The 19,500-nt window shown below is 38.2% G+C and overlaps 1 protein-coding gene across 1 annotated transcript in view; it reads right to left on the bottom strand.

Annotated features, from left to right (window-relative positions):
* Positions 1-226: 226 nt before the first annotated feature.
* Positions 227-19,500, bottom strand: part of GASK1B (golgi associated kinase 1B) — a gene marked incomplete at both ends in the record, with an annotated part of 38,587 nt that continues 19,313 nt past the window's right edge. Inside the window, 2 exons of the mRNA XM_079713046.1 lie at positions 227-434; positions 3,455-3,681. Coding sequence (XP_079569172.1) covers positions 227-434; positions 3,455-3,681 — 435 coding nt within the window. The remainder of the gene's footprint in view (positions 435-3,454; positions 3,682-19,500) is intronic.

The following is a 19,500-nucleotide window of genomic DNA, read 5'->3' as shown; positions in this document are numbered from 1 at the left end:
GGTCATGGTGTTAAAGGGAAATGTACACCTTTTTTCGCAGTATAATTGTAAAAGCTTTTAGAGTCTGCTTATAGTGCTCAGGCTCATCATATATACTTGATTAAATTCATTTACTTTGTTTATTCGTCACTACTGCCTCATCCCTAAAAGGACTTGAGGTTTGTGTACTTGACCCCAAAACAAAAATGCATAAATATATGTAGACCTCTGGCCACAAGACCTTTTGCTATTCATTCATAGGTAACACTTTGGCCCCATGTGCATTGATGTAGGTGAGCAGGATTTTGGCTCTCTGTTCAACTACATCGATAAGCTTCTCAATTCCTTGTCTACCTCCCTGACTCTCCCAGAAAACTTTATCAAGAAACAGAGACTGAAGGAGTTTCTGCCGTAAGTGCTGGCTCTTCAAAACAGAAACTGCAGATTCAGGGAACCTAAAACGAGAAAATGATATTTCATTCTTCGTAATTGCTTGGAGATATTATGCCTTACCCAATGGCTCTGTCCTTCATTAATCTGGCAGAAATCACACTATCAGATAATACCCTGAGAATCAAAACATTTTTTGTCACTGTCAAGCTGACACATCTCTTAATAATTACATACTAGAAGAATAGGTTTCAAGGGGACTTCATTTTCTATACCATTGAGAACTTGACATAAATACCAATGTCTAACTTAAGGTTATAATATGTAGGCAAAGAGAGGCATGGAATTAGAATGGATTCTGATTACCTGGAAAAATACTTTGCTCAATCTTAAGCTCCACTACACCCATAGAAACCACTTTAATCAGTCAAGTAGAATCGTAACCTTATAAGTGTCAACATGGGGTTTTATGCAAGGAAATATAAGAAGAAAAATGCTGACAATTTCAGTAAAGTACTCTTCTAGAGGAGAAGATGCATGACTGAATTTAATGAGAAATAATCCAAAATGTATGTAGTAAAAAGAAAGAAATCATTCCAAAATGCCCAATTAAATAAAGAACTGCCCTTGGTTCAGATAATACTTCAGGATTTCTAAGAATCTGGGAACATTCTATTAAACCGGAATACTAAATTGTTTTCAAATAAATTTAGCAAAACTCAAGTTTGAGACCCAGGGCATTCCACAATGAAGCATCTCTCTGGAAAACCTGAGGTCAATTTAGAAGGATCCTTGCTGAATTATCTAAAGAGAGTGCATTGCGATTTCCGCTCTTCATTTAGGAAGAATAAAGCCAGGGGTCTAGCATATACATTATCTGAAGGACTTAGTAAAATTTCTGGTTCAAAATTACCTGCAATGTTTTGCTGCATCTCCAATTTGGCCTCTCTCCAAGCTTTCATTAAAATGCTGATGAAAGCACAGTACAAATATTGGGGTGTAACAGTAAACTTAGTTGTTCCTTAAAAGCTAAAACAGAACATATAAAAACTAAAACAGAGTCCGTGAGCCATAGCCGCTGAGCCTGCGCATCCGGAGCCTGTGCTCCGCAACGGGAGAAGCCACAACAGTGAGAGGCCCGCATACAGAAAAAAAAAAAAAACTAAAACAGTACATATACTTGTTTCAAGAGTACAGTCTGCCAGGAGTTTCAGACCTCTAAGCACCTTCTCCAAAAGTCAGTGGAGCAAGCTGTGGAAGCAGGAATACAGCAATCCACGTGTTCCAGCATTTCTGATGCTGCAGAGAGACCAAAGGCCACAGAGCTGGACATGCTTAAAGGATGCTAATCAGATGCTCTGAGCTCCCCAAAGACATGTCCTATATAATTGAGTGACCATAGTACTAATTAAGTAAGAATTTTTGCTCTATGAAGTACTAATAATCCATGATTTATAAATTCTATGGCCCTTGAACTAATTTAGCTGTGGCAGAATGTACGAGATGAAACTGCTAAAACCATGGATCTCTTTAGCGACTAATCCTTTACATAAAGGAAAATCAAAAAAAATTACCTGACTTTGCATTACACTGATTAATAGAAATATTCTATGCATAAATCTGGGTTAGCAAAGTCTTCAGTTTTGCTGTTGAATGGGTAAATTACATATTCAAAGAAGATTTAACTTTAAACTCATTACTCCTCATAATGCATTTAAGATTAAATCCTCCTTGAAAGCATAAATAAAACGTTATTCATATTTTTATGAATGTATAGGATAGATGGATTCTCCAGGCATACACTTAATTCTAAGAGGAAATGCAGGGATTTAAAGAAGACCCCATAATACCAGCTCACTAAGTGATGCCTCCGGTATGTAAACTTTCCTACACATAAAATTTCCTGAGCTTAGACACTTAGAAGAGAGAATCTAAGAGAATCCACATATTCTACCTTCAATCCACAAAGAGATGCGAAGAATAAGTATTAACAGGAAAAGACACAACAAAAACTCATGAAAGTGGGGCTCCTGAAACTCTCATTGTCTCTAGTGTCAAAAGACCATAAAATCCACATTACCTAATTCATGGAGCTAGGAAGAATTGTTGAAATATGCTTCAGAGTTTTATTAACAACAGAAATAGGAACAGCAGAAACACCAAGAGTCACTGCAGAAAAATTACTGGACTTGGACTTGGAAGACCTGGCTTCTACCCTCAATTTTAGGCTCGCTCATGTGTCCCCAGCAGTCACTCAGTTTCACAAAAGGCTGGTTGACTGTTTCACTAAAGCACCCTTCTATCTTCAAGTTCAGACACACACCCCAGTTTCTTACTGACCCTGATTTCTCACTAAGGTACAAAGACTATGAAGTGTGCTTATTAGGGGGAGCACTGAAATGTAGCCTCAACTTCCATGGTTGGGGGTGAATAGCTCAGACTCTGCAGTGAGATTCCTGCCACTATGGAGTGTCTTAGTTTCCTATATTTCCAAATACTTCTTGAGTGTAAGCTCAAGATACTTTCCCCCATAATCTATGTCAATGGAAGGATTTTCAAATGCTCAGAAACCCTCCTACTTGAATTAAACAGCCATTATCCTTGACTACCATGTCTTACTCAGCTGACTGGCTCTGACTTCCCATGCGCTGATCAAAGTCACTGAGTTTATTCTGCCTTTGGACATCCTGCCTTGTCAATATCAGCTCGTCTGTTAGTTCCCCGGTCCTGTGCCCTGGTAATGGAGCCCTGTGACCTGCTCACCCCTGCTCTGCTGCTTCCTATTCCACAGACCTCCACATGACTCCAACCTCACCCACATGGATTTTCACAGTGAGGGTCAAGCAACATGATGGAGGTGAAACATAACAGGACCTTTGTAGGTTGCACAGGTCAGTGACGGTAAAACCTGGCGGCACCCTAATTCTGTTCCCCTTGGGTTTTGTTCCCTTCTCTGGGCTTCCATCCCCAGATTCTCTTTAAGGGCTAAATTGATCAGACACAGGATGTGAGTCTTCTCCAGACCTTACTACTTATTCAAGAGAAATGTAATGTCCTGCAGATGTTACTACATCAAGAAACTTACTCTTTGATGCCTTCTAACAGTTTGAAGTTCAAGTTATCTTCGCTTCTGTCAAAGAAACCCTTGTTGTCTATAAAGACCAAGTGCCTTGGGTCCTGCTTTCGCTGGACAATGTGGGCTAGAGCCACGGCATCCTGGTTGTCACACTTTGGCCTCCGTCCACTCTGTACACAGGCATCTTCCTTACGAGGTCGGAACCCACAGCAATTTGTATCTAAGCGATTATAAATCTGAAAAGGGAAAACAGAAACAAACCCAAGATGCTGAGTAAAAACAAAACTTGGGAAAGTCAGAAGATTTCCAAAGAATGAGTGCTTTCTAAATAGCTTGACTTGCTAGAATCTAATTGGGGCCAGGCTCATTTAATTAAAGGCAACACTTAAAGTCCAAGGTTCATATCCTTCTGACTCAGCGATGGGTCTAAGCATTGCCAGATCTGCTAACAGCTCCAAAGGCAGATCATCCAAGCTAAGCATCTCCACCCTTAATATTCAGACTTCCCACTGACATCATACACCGATGCATGGCCAGAACAATCTCTGCTCTGATGCTACTCGGGACAGAAGAGAGAAACGATTGTACTTTGACACATCCAGAGAACCTGAGTTATCTCAGAGGCTCTAAAAGTTTACTGCACCCCCTAACCTCTCTGGATTTCAGTATTGCAGTGTCTAACCTGAAATAACAGAGAAGAAATCTATTGAAAAGATGTGCGATCCAGTAATGATAGCCAAGAACACTCTATGTATGGAGCCCACAATTAGATTTTAAATAAGTAAGCAGAATGAGCAGAACAGTTGGGCCTATTGGTGTTTATTGTGGGTAATAGGGCTACTACCCTCTAGAAGAGGGCAAACAGATTAACTAGGAAAGGGAGAATTGGGTTATTTCCATTTCTTTTGGGCAAGGGAAGAAATAATATTTATTAATCAGGGTAGAGAAAAGCCTAGGCTCAGGAGTTAGATAAATTTAAACTCAAGTCTCTTCTCTCACACTCTTCAGCTCCGCGACCTTGTATAGATCTCTTTACGTTACTGACTCTCAGTTTAATTATCTGCATAATGGGAATGAAACTATTCACCTTGTGCATTTAGTGGGAAGATTAATGAAAGTGTCTGGATACACACCAGCCCTGACCCAGGCATCTAGAAGATACTCCAAAAAAAAAGAAAACTGTCATTGCTATTGTTGAGACACAACGCACACACTATATGAAGTGATTTACCTCAGAACAAGCTTCCAAGGCAAAAGGTAATTTCTCCATTTCAGTGAAGGAAAACTGAGCCTCACAGAGGTTAAATAATCTGCTCTGCTACTTAAATATTAGTAAGTAGCAAATTTAAGATTCAGACACAGTTGTGTTTGTCTTCAAAATGCCACGATTTTCCCCCAATACGTCACATTGAATAGTTTAAGGCTAGTCGAAGATTGTACATACGCTCAACATTCAAAAGATGGCTCAACACAGAGTATCATTTTTATTATTTTGTCACTAAACTCCCATCCTTTCTCTTCTTCCTGGGTTTTTGCAGATCCTGTGGGGCTGTGGCCACTTGCTAAGGAACAGATGCAGAAAGAGTAGTACCAAAATTGAGCCTACTTTGAAACAACTCTTCATTCATTCATGCAACAGATGTTTATGTAACATCTTCTACGCCCTAGCAGTGGGCCAGGCACCAAGGCAAATGTCACCCATGGCCAGCACCCCTCCACCAGCACTACTTCCTGAGGAAAATGAAGTGGTTTAATCTTGTCTCACTACCACAGCAAACTTTGAGAACTGGACAAAGTACCCTCCTCTCTGTTTTCTGCAGGTAAGTAGACTTGGTATCAAATAGCACACTTTGGGAAGCAGGAATTATAAGAGAAGTTAGCATAGGCCAATTTTCTATGAGGTTTATATAAAAGCAGTTACATGGGATGGGGTGGCCCATGAACCACGAGCACCTGCACAGTTCAGAGGATACATTGCTGGTTGAGAAAGAGTCTATAGATCAGGAAGGGCTCTGGCAGAGCTGGCTCCAGGCAGCCAATCCATAGGGTTATGAACCTAACCAGTGGTTTATCCAAAAATGTCACATCGGCTGACTCCAGGGCATGATGAGTTCCCAGGGCTGGTTCAAAGTCTCCCAAAGGTGGGCAAGAATGCCCAACCACATGACTGCAGGTTAAATGAAAAAAGTATAAGTTGGAAACTATTAGAAAAATGTCCTGAGCACTTTCTTCTCAATTTGATTTATTTTATGTAGCAACCTGACTGCCTTTGAATATAAGAGAAACCAAACGATATAGAGAGATTGTATGTGCTCACCAGTTTTTAAGTTACCATAGGGGGGTCAGGGGAATGTAAAATTAACTCTTCTGGAGGCTGCTTCTCACCCGATGTCCCCCGTTTTTGGGGTGGGGTTTTAAAACTTTGCTTATTGGACTCGAGATGATTTTTGAGAGTGGGCTGACCAATTTTGAGGGCTTGTCTATAAAAATATATTGCCAGTCACTTTCCAATGTCTCTTTTTGATATACATTAGCTAATAATTCTCAAAGAATTCTTTACACTTTTCCCATCATCTTCATATGTTTTTATCCAATTATAATGACATTATATACAGGGGGGAAAACTTAATCCTCTTTCATTTTGGCTACAAAATCAGTGTGTGTTGTGTTGGATATGTGTGTTTAGAATAGAACTTAAATTTTAACAACAGATCTGCCAGCCAGTTCTTAAATGGTGCTCTGAACCCTAAGCTCTTTCTTCATTTTTTATTTCTAGCAGCGGGAAAGGACCAAGACATATAGCAGTATTTCTGTTGTTTCTACAACAAGGACATGAGTATCATATATGCTATTGCTAAATAATAAGCACTTTAATGTTCAGGCCTAAATTTAGTACTTCTGTAAATATTATACTTTTCTATTTTTAAACTAAAATAAAGCATTAAAAGTTAGAAGTGGGATAGACCGACTTAGGGCATCTTTTTACTATCTTCTAACATTGGACTGTTTCAAACAGTGCACTTTTAAAGTGTTTTGTCTGATCTCATTTTGAATCACTCAACAGTCTGTGATGATTTCACCACTTCCCTGTCAGACTGTTGTGCCCTTCAAGTCTCACAGACCTTGTTATTGAAAGTGGGTGTGTGCGTTCAGCTTAACTTCTCTTCCAAAAATGTTTCTCATTCCTTTTATTCAGATCTATGCATGTACCTGGTGGGTATGTTAACACATGTTGAGTGTGTGTGGTGTGTGTGTGTGTACACCTACAGATAGAAAATCAGACTGCAATGCTTTAAATACTCTGAGTTTTACTTTGTTTTTCTTAGCATCCAACTATAGTAAATTATGTCTTTGTATTAATAACCTTGTCTAGCAAGGGCTCAAGCAGCTCTTAAATCTTGTTCCTAGCTCTTCCCAGAATTCTGTTTATAGTCTCCCTTTCAAATTGACATTCAATATACCTAAAATAATTTGACCACAAAACCATAATCCACTCCCTTAAATTCAACACCATTTTGCTTGGCATTTAATTTAGTTATATATTGAATATATTTCCACTTACACTGAGGAGAGTTTACCCACTTTTTAAGGCCCAATAAAGCACATCCTAGACATCTATATATCCATAGATATGGTTTTAATATATGTACTTGTTTAGTCCACACATTAAAACAATTATTTCATTTAAGTGTCGCATGATCAAGCACCATAGTTACCATCTACATGTCTATGTTCTTAGATAATAATCCTACAAAGAAGCCTATTTGGGGGTAAATCTTGTCAGTTAAGCAGTTAGGTGTTGATCACCATTACTGCAACTTGTTCAAATTCGCATCTCCTTACTCTTTAAAACAAGGAAAATCTTTTGCAAAATTGATCTTCTGAATCTGAAGACTCCTGCCAATGATGATTTTCTATAAAATTACTCTTTCCTCCTTTAGGAAAATATATCTTTTCAAAGTTTACCTAACTAAAATTATACTCAGAAAATTCAGGTGTTCCTGCCAAATATTTTGTTGATGGGGATATTTTTAGATACCTTGCCTTCTTCTCAAGTTTCTTTTTTAAATCCCATTTTCCTTTTGGTAGTGTGAGTTTTGTCTGTAAGAAAAAGTATCATAAGAATGACTCAAGTTATGTACCCAGATCCCAAACCAGGATGCCTCAGCTGCCCTGACTAGCTCTCTAAGGCCCAGTAGAAATATGCAGAAATCCAATCAATCACTCTCCATACTTCTGCACCCCACCCTTTCTACCTGTGTCTTCAAAAAGTGGCTCTGTGGGAGTTTCTTATCTCTTTTTCCTCAGAGCAAAGCAATTAAATGATTAATTTTATTGCCTGAACAAAGGCAATAAAAATATTCTAAACATGCTGCTAATATTAATAATGAAAAACATAATAGCAGTCATTTACTGAGTGTTTGGTATGTGCCAGGAATTGTCCACTTAATTCTTTACATGGATTATTCGATCTTTACATGGAGATTCGATCTCCCGATAGCATCCACTTTGCATTTGACTATTTACAAAGCTCCTCCAAAACATTGTCTTCTTTGGGAAGACTCAAGTAAACAAAATGATTCTGGCAGAGTAAGATGTGGGTCTTTTTAGAACAGCATCCAGTGAATTGAGTGGGAAAGATGGGCAGGGAGCAAAGAGCAGCACTGCCTGTGCTCCTCGTTTGCTCCTGGTTGGCGTCTTTACATGGTTCAGTTTCACTAACTGTGGACCACGGAGTCTCACAGCTCACGGGGAGTCCATGGAACACGCTGCATGCAAGAGGCATTTGAAAAACAACACACACATGTGACAGAAATAACAATAGCATTGTAATTTGCAGTTTTTTGGAAGATTCCTTTGAATTCCAGTGATCTCACTTGACACCTTATTTGTTTTTAGAAAATTCACGGAGAGAAAACTTTCAGTACTTACTTTATCTCAAACAGGCAAAAAAACAGTGAGAATTGTCAGCCCCACCCTAGGAAGAGAAACACAAGCATATGGACTTCCTTACTTGCCAGCTAATAACTCACGTTGGAAAATCCTTGTACTTGGATTTGTCTTGATGTCAGTCAATGCACTGTTGCCATGTTATCAGTGGAACCAGATTTGGATCCCTGTGGTCTAGTGGGTGTGTGGATCTCTACTAGATCACAGAGAAGGGCAACCTCAGACAAGCACCCCAGCCCCTATGGTACTTGTGATCACAGACCTAGGCCCATACCTTGGGAGCTCAACAAAGCAAAAGCAGCCTTCTCACCAGTCTGCACCTGTATAGCTAGGGAACTCTCACCTCATGAAATAATAGGTTTCATTTTTCTTCTGTGCTACCATGGCAGCAGGTAGCCTTTTAAATGAGTATGCATGCAAATCTGACCAGCAGAGTAGCTGGTGAACGATGAGAAAAGTAAAAATCGTTTGCGGTACATATATCTAACTACGGGCATCAGTTCCCCTGTGCCTCGGCCTCTGTAAACAGCAGTCATGGCTCTACACCACCTATACTCCAGAATTCCACACTTAAAAATAACTAGCAGTGTATACCAATTTTATGCAGACTCTCCAGTTTCTGTCCCATTACTGAATCATAAATAAAGACTAACAGTGTCTTTTTATATATAAGTAAAACTATTTTTAATGCTACAATACATTTGGATCTATTTCTACAGATGCAATATTTGAATTCATGTACCTCTGAATAAATACCAGAAGTCAAACATCATTCTGCCACAGAAAGACTCTGGAAAGAGTCACTTGTCACCAGGCAAGTGACAATCTATTTTTAGAGAAAGAAAATTCACGTTCTGTAATTTGCACAAGCAGAGCTGCATGAAAATAGCCTGTCCAAGCCACACCCACCTTCTTGTAAAGATTTACAAAGAGCACTTGGACTAAGAAAAACAGTAAATATTTTATGAAATTCTGATTTATAGAATGGATCCATATGAAGCAAATATTTAAAACAGCAATAAAATAACCTTAATATAAGTACACATTCTTAAAAATACTTTCTTTCAATGAAATGAAACAGCATTTTTAATGATTTAACATTAAACAGGGTTGCCAATAATTTTTAAATGATGTATATTTACATCTCAGGGAACAGTTTATTCAAAGCTTTTCCCTTGCTTGACTTGATGTGTATTCATTTTTAGCATTCTTATGGAATTTCTATCTGTTTTATTTTCCTCTATTATGTAGTATTTTATTATAAGGATAGTGACAAAAATGAATAAAGATAAACTAAATGACTATACTAAAACACAATTCTGATTATGGTGACAAAGATTCTTTGCTTGACAAAAGTCAGGCCCCTGAACTTTCTCCTAGGCTTTTCACACACTTCCTTATAAAATCAAGTTTCAGCAAGAACCCTGCAAAGTCAGTTTAACCAGAAGCCCTCACCCTTACAGCTACCTTATCAAGCTCAATACCTAACCTGGGTCCTCAGCTTCCACCATCCCAAAGGTGCTGTCTGAGTACCTGTCTTTAGCAAGAATCTGGTTAGGCCACTTTACCTGGAACTCCCCTTCCCCCGGATGTTTGCTCTTAGCCATTTTTCACCCCATGACCCCTTCTCTGCCCCCTGGCTATAAGTTCCCACCTGCACTGCTGTATTCTGGGTTCAGCCCCATCTCTCTCCCCACTGTACTATCCCACTGCAGTGCGGGATTGCGATGGTCCTGAACAAAGGCGGATTTACCATCTTTAACAAGCACCATAGAATAGTTTTTCTTTAACAATGATTAACACAACCTAATGTAACATACCCCAAAGTTATTGAAACTTATTTTTTATGGAAATCAGCTCTCTTTATAAGAAAGATAGACTGATTATTTTCTGGTTCTTTAAAAATAAATGCTGCTTGAGAGTAGAATGTAGATTGCCAGGGGCTGGGGAGTCGGGAAGATGGAAGATGCTGGTCAAAGAGAACAAACTTTCAGTTAGAAGATGAATAAGTTCTTAGGATCAGACTATATTTAATAATACTGTATTGTACACTTAAAATTTGCTAACAGAGTAGATCTTACACATTCTCACCACACACACACACACACACACACACACACACACACACGGTAACTTTGTGAGGTGATGGAGGTGTTAATTAGCTTGACTGTAGTAAAGATTTCACAACGTATATGTAAATCAAATCACCCCATTGTACACTTATGTATATGCATTATATTTGTCAATTATACCTCAATAAAACTAGAAGAAAAAAAGAGAAAATAAATAAACAAATTCTGCTTTACTAAATTAGACTTTTTTAAAAAAAGATTATTTTTACACATATGTATAGAATTTCCTGTTTGAAAATGTATTTGTTTCTATGCTCCCTGGGTTGGCAAATAGCTATAAAGTAAAGCCGTTTATGTAGCTTAGATATGAAATCCCAGGATACTGCAACAGCATTTTATATCATGCAGTTACTAATTATCAAAATAAACCAAAAGGTTAGGTATCACATTACAAATAAAGAAAAGGCTCAGAGAGGCTAAGTAACCTGTCCAAGGTGACACAGCTAGAGAATGATGTGGATTTCTACTAACTTCTGCCTTTTCCACACTGCCTCCCATCATGGAGAAGACAAGATTCCTGCTTTCACAGAGATTCCAATCGAATGCCTCTAGGTATGATTCACTGTGTATCTTCCACATCAACCAACACCATGATTTGCACAATGAAAATACTCAATAAATGTCTGTTGGAAAAAATGAAGGAATGAACGCCAGTTCCTACTGAAATCTGTCTAATGCAGATAGCTAATTACTAAAAGACCTCTAATCAGGCCAGATCTCCATGTTTTCCTGATCCAGTGTCTTGTAAAAAGCTCAGAGTGTTAAAATCAAAATCAAAGAATCTTAGAATTACAGAAACGTCATAATGCTGAAGTTACCAGAGACTATACAGGCAAAAGTGAGTTTATTTCAGAAAAGTTACCCTAGAGCCATAGTTCTCAAACTTTTTTATTTCAGAACCTTTTGGCACTCTTAAAAGTATTGAAGCCCCCCAAAATCCTCCTTTATGTGGGTTATTTATCATATAGAAATTAAAACTGAACAATATTGAATAGTTACATATTAACTCATTTAAAAATAACACAGATACACCAATTACATATTAACATAACATATTTTTACAAGAAATTGCTGTATCTCTAAAAAAATAATAAGAGAAATGGAATTGTTCTTGCAAGTTAAAATGGTATTAACAGAAAAAACAGCAATGAGTTGAGCTCCTGATTCAAACAATTGTATAGGCAGTTTTCCTCAAGAAAACCACTGCACTGTGGGAAGCAATAGAAGTGTTTTATATACACTTTCCACTTGCTCACCCAAAATATTAAAAAGATGTACACTTACAGGTAGAGATTTAAGAACATTAACAGTTTTTAATTGCTTCATCAAGGACTTTCTTAAGCGCATCAGGCATTCATTCCATGTGCCTTTTCACAGGGGTCCATTGGCCACGAAAGGAGAACAACTCTTGGTAGAGTCTGGTGCCAGCTTCGATTCATCCCAAGGCACCAACAGATTCACCCATGATTGCAAATTTTGTAAATATTGTAAAAAAAAAAAAAAAAAAAAAAAAGCAAAAACTCTGAGTTTTGTGACCTCACAGACCCCCCTGAAAGGGCCACAGAAAAGCCATCACCCCAAACATTCCCATTCAATATGACCACAATCAGTAACAAATGTGAAAAGTCCCATTTATCTTTAGTTATCTGTGTCCATAAACATTTTGAATATGGTTGGGAAGAGCCTGGCACTAATAGAATGTTTATGGACCAGCTCTCCCTTAAACCTCTCTGAGTCTACTTCCTTGGGCAAAACAAACCATGAATCTTTTAAAAATAATTACATACAAAAAATATATATATTGAGCCAGATAAATAGTTGCTTGCCCTCTCATTGTTGACATGGCAATACTGTTGGTTTGCTTTTTCCACTGTTTCCTTATTTACCTCCTGGCAGATTTATCTAGATTCAATGCTTAGACCTCCTGTTTTCCTGGAAAACAGCAGTCAAGGATGGTTTCAAACTGTCTGTGTTTCCATGGCATAGGATCAGTGGCGAAGCCAATCCCAAAAGCTAGCTCAAACAGTGCATTAAACAATCTTTGAGTCTCAAAAGATTATTTATGGAATCACACAGGCTTCCTCTAATCCCTGATCTCTCCAGCCCAGCTATGGATACAACAAGATTTAGGATTGATGTGTACTGACCATGCATTAATCAATTTCAGCACAGCCTAAAAATTCCATGGCAAGGGTTGAAATAAGCAAAAATGACCTGTAATTGAGGAAAATAGACTGTGCTTTGATTAACAATTACATTAGAATTGACCCAGAAATGCTCAGTTGGTTGTCACTTGGCAATATGAAGTTTATGAATATAATGTATTTGACCAGACATTTCTCCTTTGATTCCGACAGATACAAGAGCAAAGACCTATGTCAACCAGCCCACATTTTACACAAATGAGGCTTTAGCATAATCCATGCCAGAAAGCTCTGAGAATAAATGCTAGACAGTAGGTGGAAAGGATACATAAAATTCTAAAGGCTTTGAAGTTGGAAGCAGACGTCTGAGCAACTCTGTGCTTCTTCCCAGGAAGGAGATGCTTTGAGACACAGAGAACCCTTAACAGGAAGTGGGCCAGGATCCAGAGAAATACCTTCCTGCTGTAGAGGCCACGTTGCCAGTAAGCTACACCTCTGTCACGGACTAGGGTTGGTGTGGCAGCTCTTTATCTTCAAAGTTGCATCCTTGAAAAATCAAATAAATAGCTTAAATTCTGTGGAGTGAGAATATGTGGTCTCTAAGACGTCTCCACCAGAGAAAAGATGTCGAAGCCCAAAAGACAGACTGACAAAGGTCAGGGCCTTTGTATTTACTTTCTCCATCCTGTCATGTTCTTGTAGAGAATTTTTAGCAGCAGAAGTACATTCCGTGTAAGGGCCATAAAAAGTGAAACTATTTGCCTTTTGAAATAGTGCTGGTTTCCTAATCTCCACGAGGTTTTGAGATGGCCTAACTTCTTAGTGGGAGGGATGATCTAACAGGTCTATTTCTGCAGGAGGAGACTTTACCAACTTCCTAGATGGAACTGGGTGTGTGAATCAACAAAGGGGGCCATCTTTTCTGGGAAAGAATCACACTGAGAAATGAGAGAACAATAGTTCCCAGGCCTGGAGATGACATTGTGTCAGATTCAAGACACAAAATCTGAAATGATGCCTGAGGCCCACAGATTGGGTGGGAATTCTCTAGCTAGAACACAGAAATCCCTCAGTCCAAGTTTGTTGAATTTAATTGAACCCTGTAAGCAGTATCCTGTATGCTTATAATTCCTAGATTTGTTTATAAAGTAAAATGAAAAGTACTAACATATGCTCATAGGAAAAATAGAACAGATGGTTGTAAAGCAAATTATTTAAATACAACACCTATGAAGCCAAACAAAGCCTTTCATATAATGTTAAAGAGTCCAAAAGCACTAATGTGGTATTTGTCGCATTAAGACTCCAATTCCAATCCTGGGGAAATTTCTTGGCTGCTGCCTTGCAGACCTATACTCTCCAGAATAGAAGCCCCTCTAATCTCCACCTCCCACCCCCCATTTCCGGCATCTTAAAGCTACAGACTGGCTGGACCCTGCCTCTCTCTAATTGTTAAAAGTAGGAGCAATTTTTAAAAGATGGCAATGACAAGTCACAGGAAAATGCATGTAGTCAACTGCATTTACAGAATGTAATTAAAAAACACATACACAGATATCCACTTATTATGTGTGTAAAATAATTTTTAAATTGGCTGAAAAGGTGTATACTAATCTCATGACAGTGACCAGCTCAGGGAGAAAGTGCAGGAAGGAACATGAAGACATGGTCGAAGGGAGCTTAACTGACTTTAATGTATTTCTATCTCTAAAGGAAATTCTTAAAGCAAATATGCACAGGAAGTTGACAGGATAATTCTGGAAGTTGGAAACATGATATTTGTTAGGTTCATTGCTGTTCTTTGGTATGTTTTATATGTCTTGATGAGGAGACCTCACGGAACAGAATCTGAGAATAAAATCCCAGCTAGCTTCTCAAATTCTGTCAGCTGAGGACCCTGCAGTTAACAAACACAGAAGAAGGTATTGTCTGCAATTCCCCCATCTATGCAAAAAATACCCTTCACCCCAACTTGACCGGGATGGTAAGTCCATGGAAACTGCCTTCCACGCCCTCATGGTTTCCTACAGCACCAAAGGCTACCATGGGCAGCTCTATGCTGTAGAAAATTCAAAGACAGACTTACATGGTCCCTACCACTAAAGCCTTGCAGTATTCAGAAATTCAGGAAATCATAGCTATATATACATATATATACTTACAGTAAATTCAGATTCTTACAAACAGGGTGGTTCTAGACAATAACGATGCTGGTCTATTGACTACTTGCTCTCCGTCAGTGTCTTAGTCCCTTGAGCGGTTACCACAAATTTATAAACAACAAATATGTATTTCTCACAGTTCGGGAGGCTGAAAGTCTGAGATCAGGGTGCCAGTGTGTTCGGGTTCTGGTGATGGCCCTCTTCGGGGCTGCACACTGCCGACTCCTCACTGGGTCTCCCGTGACAGAAGGGACTGGGGGGCCCAGTTGGGCTTCTCTCCTAAAATCACCAATCCTATTCGTGGGGCTCTGTCCTCAGGACCTCCTCAACTACCAAAGGCACCACCTCCTAACACTAACACCTTGGGGGTTCAGAATCACACAGAATTTGGAGAGGAACAAACATTCAGCCCTTGACAGCCAGATACCAGGACAAGTACTTCATGTGCAATAATTCGTGGTATTCTCAGAACAAATCTCCAAGAGAAGTAAAATCATTTTTGTTTTCATATAATAAAGAAATTAAAGCTCTGAGACATTATAAACTTGTCCAAGGTTACAGAGCTGTCTATTTCAGAAGCTGAGATTCGAACCCAAGTCTGTTTTCTATAAATGCTATTCTATGCCATTTCTCTATGAATTTAGTGAACTGAAAACTTGTAGAATTTTTTTTCATCTTTATTGGAGTATAGTTGCTTTACAATGTAGTGTTAGTTTCTGTAAACAACTCCCAAGTCACCTCTCTGTTGGTCCCTCTCTATGGAAATACCCTTTAATTTCCCATCAAATAAACAAAAAATATAAATACAGGGAGAACTTTATTAAATAGAAAAAAAATTAAATATTTTCCATTCAGTTGATTTTTCATTTTCTAAACATCTCATGATCTGCCTTTAACAAAACTTTACTTCTTTACTGCAAGTACGCTTTTATTTCTTTCACTTTTAACCCTTTTTTTCCCACATCTTTATTGGAGTATAATTGCATTACAATTTTGTATTAGTTTCTGCAGTATAACAAAGTGAATCAGCTATACATATACATATATCCCCGTATCCCCTCCCTCTTGCTTCTCCCTCCCACCCTCCCTATCCCACCCCTCTAGGTGGTCACAAAGCACAAAGCTGATCTCCCTGTGCTATACAACAGCTTCCCACTAGCTATCCACTTTGTATTTGGTTCATTTGGCACTTTGGATTTAATATTTTGATATAACTAGGTAAGTTTTCTTTGATCAAAAAAAAACAATGCCCTGAGTAACTGTGACATTTTCAGACACACTGCTGCTAATTGAAAGGTTACAAAGTTGAATAAGGCAGGGACTTGCCCTTGAGAAATTCATAGCTTATTAAAGAAGACAGACTAGTCAAAAATAATTAAAACTTAATAGGCTAAAATCTAATTGTAAGTTTGAAAATATTACACGGGAGAAAAAATGAAATGGCTTGGGAATAACTTATAATTTAATAAGTAAAAATAATGATAAAATATTTTACTTAATTCTTATATCTATATTTACCTCTACTATTATTTCTGGATGATCAATTTCTTAACTAATATGAAATGCTCACTGAACACCTCTTGTGTAACAGGCGTTATCCTAAATCCTTTATGTGTATAGAAGTACTGAATCCTCAAATAGCCCTCTATAAAAACAATATTATTATTCCTATTTTCAGATGAGGAAACCAAGGCAAAGAGAGGTTAAGTAGCTTCTCAATGTTCAAAAATTAGTTATTGGCAGTTGGAATTCAAACTTAGCAGGCTGGTTCCAGAATCTCAGTTTCTAACTGTTATACAGACTATATCTGAGGTCAAAAAGCAAGTTTTATACCTCCTAAATCTTCTTCTGTTATTTTATTTAATCTTTTGAAAGGAATTTGACCAAATCTTGGAAACTCAAATGCTCTCTAGAATACTACCCTTTGTCATCCTAATGGGGGAGAATTTTTATCCACTCAGTTCAGATACCCACGCTTCAAGAATAAAAGGTTACTTGTGCCTCTATCATATTTAACAGACCCAGTAAAATGCCATAGCCTTTGGGAATGTCGATTTGTTAACTGGGTGAAACAGAAAGAATGTTGTGTACAGAAAATTAACAACTGCGTTCTGTATTCCCTTGCCCTTGCTGTAGCATCAGAGCAAGTGATTTCAGTTTGCTTCAGGCATAACTTTTCTAAGACTGCTCACAAAATCCACCGAGTATAATCCAACATATTCCCAAACACCATTTAAATAAGGCATATATTTGACTTTAAAATAAAAATTTCAGTGTAATTGATGAGAAGCATTATTGTATAAAAAATAACTATTTATTATGGTATTCATGAAAAATGGCCTAAGCTTGTTCATTTGTTCATTTATTTGCTCAGTAAACATTTTCAATAAACATCTCTCTATAAACATTGTATGATGCTAAATATAAGAGGCAAAAAATAAATAAAATAAGATCTTACAAAAAATGTAAAATTTCTCTGGAGTAAAATCTATTAGAAAAGTCAAAAGAGGACTTCCCTGGTGGTGCAGTAGTTAAGAATCCACCTGCCAATGCAGGGGACACGGGTTCGAGCCCTGGTCTGGGAAGATCCCACATGCCGTGGAGCAACTAAGCCCACATGCCACAACTACTGAGCCTGCGCTCTAGAGCCCATGAGCCACAACTACTGAGCTCACATGCCACAACTACTGAAGCCCGTGCACCTAGAGCCCGTGCTCTGCAACAAGAGAAGCCACTGCAATGAGAATCCCACGCACTGCAACGTAGAGTAGCCCCTGCTCACCACAACTAGAGGGAAAGCCTGTGCACAGCAACGAAGATCCAAGGCGGCCAAAAATAAATAAATTTTTTAAAAAGTCAAAAGAAAAACAACAAAGTAAGAAAAATTATTTGAGACATTTAGGGTTGGATAATGGCTAACTTTCATCACATAAAAATGTTTTTATAAATCAATAAGAAAAAAGTTATGGAATGCAATAAAAACATTAATGATTTGAACAAGCAATTCACAGGAAAAAAACACAATTAATCAATGTATGAAAATATGTTATCCTCAACCTCACTTGTAATGAAGGACCTGGAAATATATACAAGACCCCATTATCCTCCATAAAATCAGCAAAAACATTTATTAGTTTTCCACTTCCCAAAGTTGGTAAGAGAGAGGGAAGCAGACACTCTCGCACATTACTGGTAGAATTGTGAAACACTGCAACATCTAGAGAAAATTAGCCTTTGTCTGTGACTTTGGGACAAATAAATGCTGGATGAGTCAAAAATGTAAATCCATTCTCACAGATGCCACCCTTGTATATATAGTTTGATCTACTTTTGTAAACAGTGACCAAATGAACTCTTAACAGTCAAACTAACTTCTGACTTTTAGATTCAGTGCTTTAACCAGAGCCAAAACTGGGAACTCCAATCTTGGTGTCTTATCTTGGATGGTTCCAGGTTAAAGTCTTGCAAATGTCTTATCCTCATGAATTATGGGGGATGAGAAAGACTCCTCCCTCTATTGCACCCTTAAGAGATTATAATATACTATAATATACTATAAACATAACTTTTATATGCACTGGGAGACCTAAAAATTTGTGTGATTCACTTTATTGTGATATTGGCTTTGTTGTAGTGGTCTGACACCAAACCCAAAATCTCTCTGAGGTATGCCTGTATTTAGGATGCACTAAGTATCATAGGAACATTGCCAATCCCATGTTCTTTCTTATGGTTTCCCCAACCTCTTTATCATTCCCAGCCTACGATCCCACTCGAACTTTCTCCTTCACTATTTTATGGCAAAAGTTTCTTCTTCTTTTGACTGCATAACAGTAAGAACTTATATTATTTTCGGCCAGCCATCCTTACATTGATCTATATTTTTGCTTTATACAGTATAGTCTCCTAACTAAGTAATGTTTTAAAAACCAAACTTGGCGTGCAGCAGTGGGGATAACCATCTCATATTACTTCGCTGCCCCTGCGGTGGTTTTCTATGGTTTAATGCACAGCAGATGTCACACAAATATATCTTCATTGGTTGAACGATGGTTGGAGCTCCCCTTAACAGAAAGCAGCATGATAAAGACAGATGGTAGGTTGAGATTTAGCTGAAGGTTCCAAAATTAAAACAAATGTCACCAGAGACAACTTCTAACAGGGTTTGCCATCTAATCATTATCGGTTAGCTCTTCTGTTCATCAGCTGCAAACCTCAAGGTCTATCCCTTCTCGTAGACTTCACCACGAAGTTCATGAATCTCCTCTCCCTCCCCCACCCCCTACCATAGTCATCATCCCCAGGACCTTCAACATCTATACTGACCACTCCCCATAGTGAATACCCTTACCTACTTCACCCTAGCAACCTTCTTCCATTCTCCACTGTATTGCTACTACATGTTATCACACCAACATCTTCCATTAAACTAAGAATAACTTGGTAGTTGTTATGTAATAATAGTTAAAAATATGAAAAATACAGTTAGCCAAACTTGCTAAAATCTCTATTTGGGAACTTACTAGCTAAGTAACACCAAACAAGAGAGTTAACTCTTGAGAAACAGTTCTCCATGGCATTTCTGCACATCTCATATCAAGTTTTCTTCTGCACTATCTCTTCAAGGATGTCAGTATAGCAAACAGCCTTGGAAGATACAAAGTGTG

The sequence above is a fragment of the Hyperoodon ampullatus genome (assembly GCF_949752795.1).
Source record: "Hyperoodon ampullatus genome assembly, chromosome: 1".
NCBI lineage: Eukaryota > Metazoa > Chordata > Mammalia > Artiodactyla > Ziphiidae > Hyperoodon > Hyperoodon ampullatus.
Note: the sequence above shows the minus strand (reverse complement) of the source record. Positions and strands in the feature narration are given on the sequence as shown.